Here is a 2,403-nt window from a genome sequence, read left to right as displayed (position 1 = left end):
ACCCACAGTGACTGAAGTTGGTTTAACAGCTGTACAAAATCCCACCCTCTAAGTATTTACTGAACTGACAGACCATTAGGAGAAATTCAGGTCCATTTTGGCATTGACATTGACATTTATTTGAAATCGTTAACTAAGCAACTGCTTTTTCTTATTTCCATTGTTAATTGTTAAGAAACTGAAGAAACAAAGTATATGAAAGGGTAGATCAGTCTTTAATGACCAAAAACAAATGAATTTATCAAAAACCATAACCAAAATGGAACAGGTACAATATGGAAAAGGTAGAAGAGGGAAAGACGAAAGAAAAAAAGATGCTTTCCATGACAGCGGTCAGTTCTAATTTAGCACATGGTGGTGAGTGGAAGTGGACCAGATAATGTCTTAACACTGAGACTTGTGTCTGGCACCAAGGATGCTCCAAAGTGGATTTCAAGAAGATTATTAAGAAAGCATGAGGAAGAAAGAGTAGAAGAAGTAAGTTAAAGAAAGACAATTCACAGAGAAGGAGGAATATCTACCAGTGGAGTCACCTGGTACTGACATGACTTAAACAGTTCTGAACCCTATTTCAGCAGAATATAACCATAACCTAACAAACCACACACTAAAAATGGAAGATCACCATTTTAGATTCAGATCAGTTTTTAAATCTGTCTGTAACAACAGGAGTCACGTCCTATGATCAATACTGAGACAGATTCATCCATTCATTTTTCTATCCACAAAGTACAACAACAGCCTTGTTCCCATTGGTCGACTATTCAGGAGACGCAGCAGGGTTTTTGTACTAGTCTTTATCACTGTGTATATTTGGGGTGGCACAGTGATGAACAGCCATACAAAAACCCAAGGACGATAAATCTCTCTGTCATCCATTTGTTTTAGGGCAAGAAACGTCTTTTCTCATGTTAGATGACCTCACTGACTGAAGTAAGTACAACCTGCCCTTTATTTTGTTACACAGACTGTTAAAACTTAGTTAACTGACCATAAGATGTCCTGGTCGGTGCTGAGCCAGCGAGATTTTCTCTCAGCAAAGCTCAGTGTAAAACAGTGACAAAGATTCAAAAAATACAGGACTTGAGCAGAAGTCGGCCGTTGAAATCAGACAAATCTGGATTTGTGTGGTTTTCATTCATTTTCTGGAGTTTTTGTGGTTTTAACTGTTGCCTTGTGTTTTTGTTTATCAACTGCAGTGAAATGTAACACTGTGTATTTGGACGTTTGGGGCGCAGGGACTGAAGTCACCGTCCAGTCAGGTAAGTCTCATTTTAACATCAAATTTCACAGATAGAACTTTAAATCTAATTTTCTTCCTGTTAATTTAATTGTCAGTGAATATTTTTTCACTGATGTCCAACCTGTTAGTCATCAGTAGATGAACTGGAGCTTTAAGACTGTTTCTTAGAAAGCACTTGGAAACTTCCTCTTTTTCATCAATGTCTACTTTTATATTACATTCAAACACTGCATTACTTTAGTAGAAACGTTTACACTTGGACACAGGTGTGTGTGTATGGAGCAGTGCAAGAGGACAGCAGCGTTTAAATGAGCAGTGTGTAAAGAAAACATCCAGAATTTTTGTCTCACTTTTATAAAATTCCCCATTTAGAGTTCCTCCAGTTTGTTGTTTTCTCTCAGCTCTTTCCAACTCTAAAACTCTGCAGCTTTTATTTTATATTGTTGATGAGCTGCTGCTTGTAGAGAGAAAACTGCAGCAGTACTCTTTTCTGTTTACTACTACTAATATACTGTTAAAGTTTTATAAAAATGTGTTTGTTTCCGTCACCATTTGATCGTGGAGTTTTTTTTTTTAAGATTTCTTTGCACAGGGTCCTATTTATTTCTGAAGCAGGACATTTCTCTGCCTTTGTGCTCTCTTCTCTTCTTGTCATTTTCTGATCATTTCCTTTGTTTGATTCACTTCCCTGAAACTCTTTCCACAGAACAACCAACAGCTCCGACCCTGTTCCCAGTGATGCAGTGCATCAGCGGTACAGAAAGTAAAGTAACTGTTGGTTGTCTTGCACAAAACTTTTCACCTAAGAGGATATCCTTTGGGTGGACCGATGACAGCGGGAAGAACCTGGCTGCACTTCAATACCCATCAGCTGAAGTAAACAACAAATACACAGAGGTCAGTTTGATCGAGGTTCCTAAATTGGACTGGGATTCCGGGAAGCCTTTCAAATGTTCAGTGACCCATGTTGGCTCTTCCCAAAAACTGGAAGTCCAACTACAAAGTAAGTTATGTTTTACATTTTATTATATTAGCGGTGACTTTGCATTTTCTATTCATCCTGACTTAGCACAGACAGAATCAATCTAAACATGTGTCATACTTCTTTAAATCTCCAACAGTCAAAAACGATAACACTGCTATTGTTTGAACTGTTCCAG

General features: G+C 38.0%; 1 protein-coding gene and 1 gene segment (V, D, J or C); one reads left to right on the top strand and one right to left on the bottom strand.

Annotated features, from left to right (window-relative positions):
- LOC107989843 (Ig heavy chain V region MOPC 21-like) overlaps positions 1-2,347 on the top strand; it is a 9,076-nt gene extending 6,729 nt beyond the window's left edge. Inside the window, 2 exon segments of the V gene segment in view lie at positions 1,200-1,262; positions 1,950-2,347. Coding sequence covers positions 1,200-1,262; positions 1,950-2,332 — 446 coding nt within the window.
- The window catches only part of sez6l2 (seizure related 6 homolog (mouse)-like 2), a 70,293-nt gene that overhangs the window by 29,012 nt on the left and 38,878 nt on the right, over positions 1-2,403 (bottom strand). The gene's annotated exons all lie outside the window — the stretch shown is intronic.

The sequence above is a fragment of the Cynoglossus semilaevis genome, chromosome 17 (genome assembly GCF_000523025.1).
Source record: "Cynoglossus semilaevis isolate Cse_v1.0 chromosome 17, Cse_v1.0, whole genome shotgun sequence".
Lineage (NCBI taxonomy): Eukaryota > Metazoa > Chordata > Actinopteri > Pleuronectiformes > Cynoglossidae > Cynoglossus > Cynoglossus semilaevis.
The sequence above is the reverse complement of the archived record's forward strand: the minus strand, read 5'-3'. Positions and strand labels throughout refer to the sequence as shown.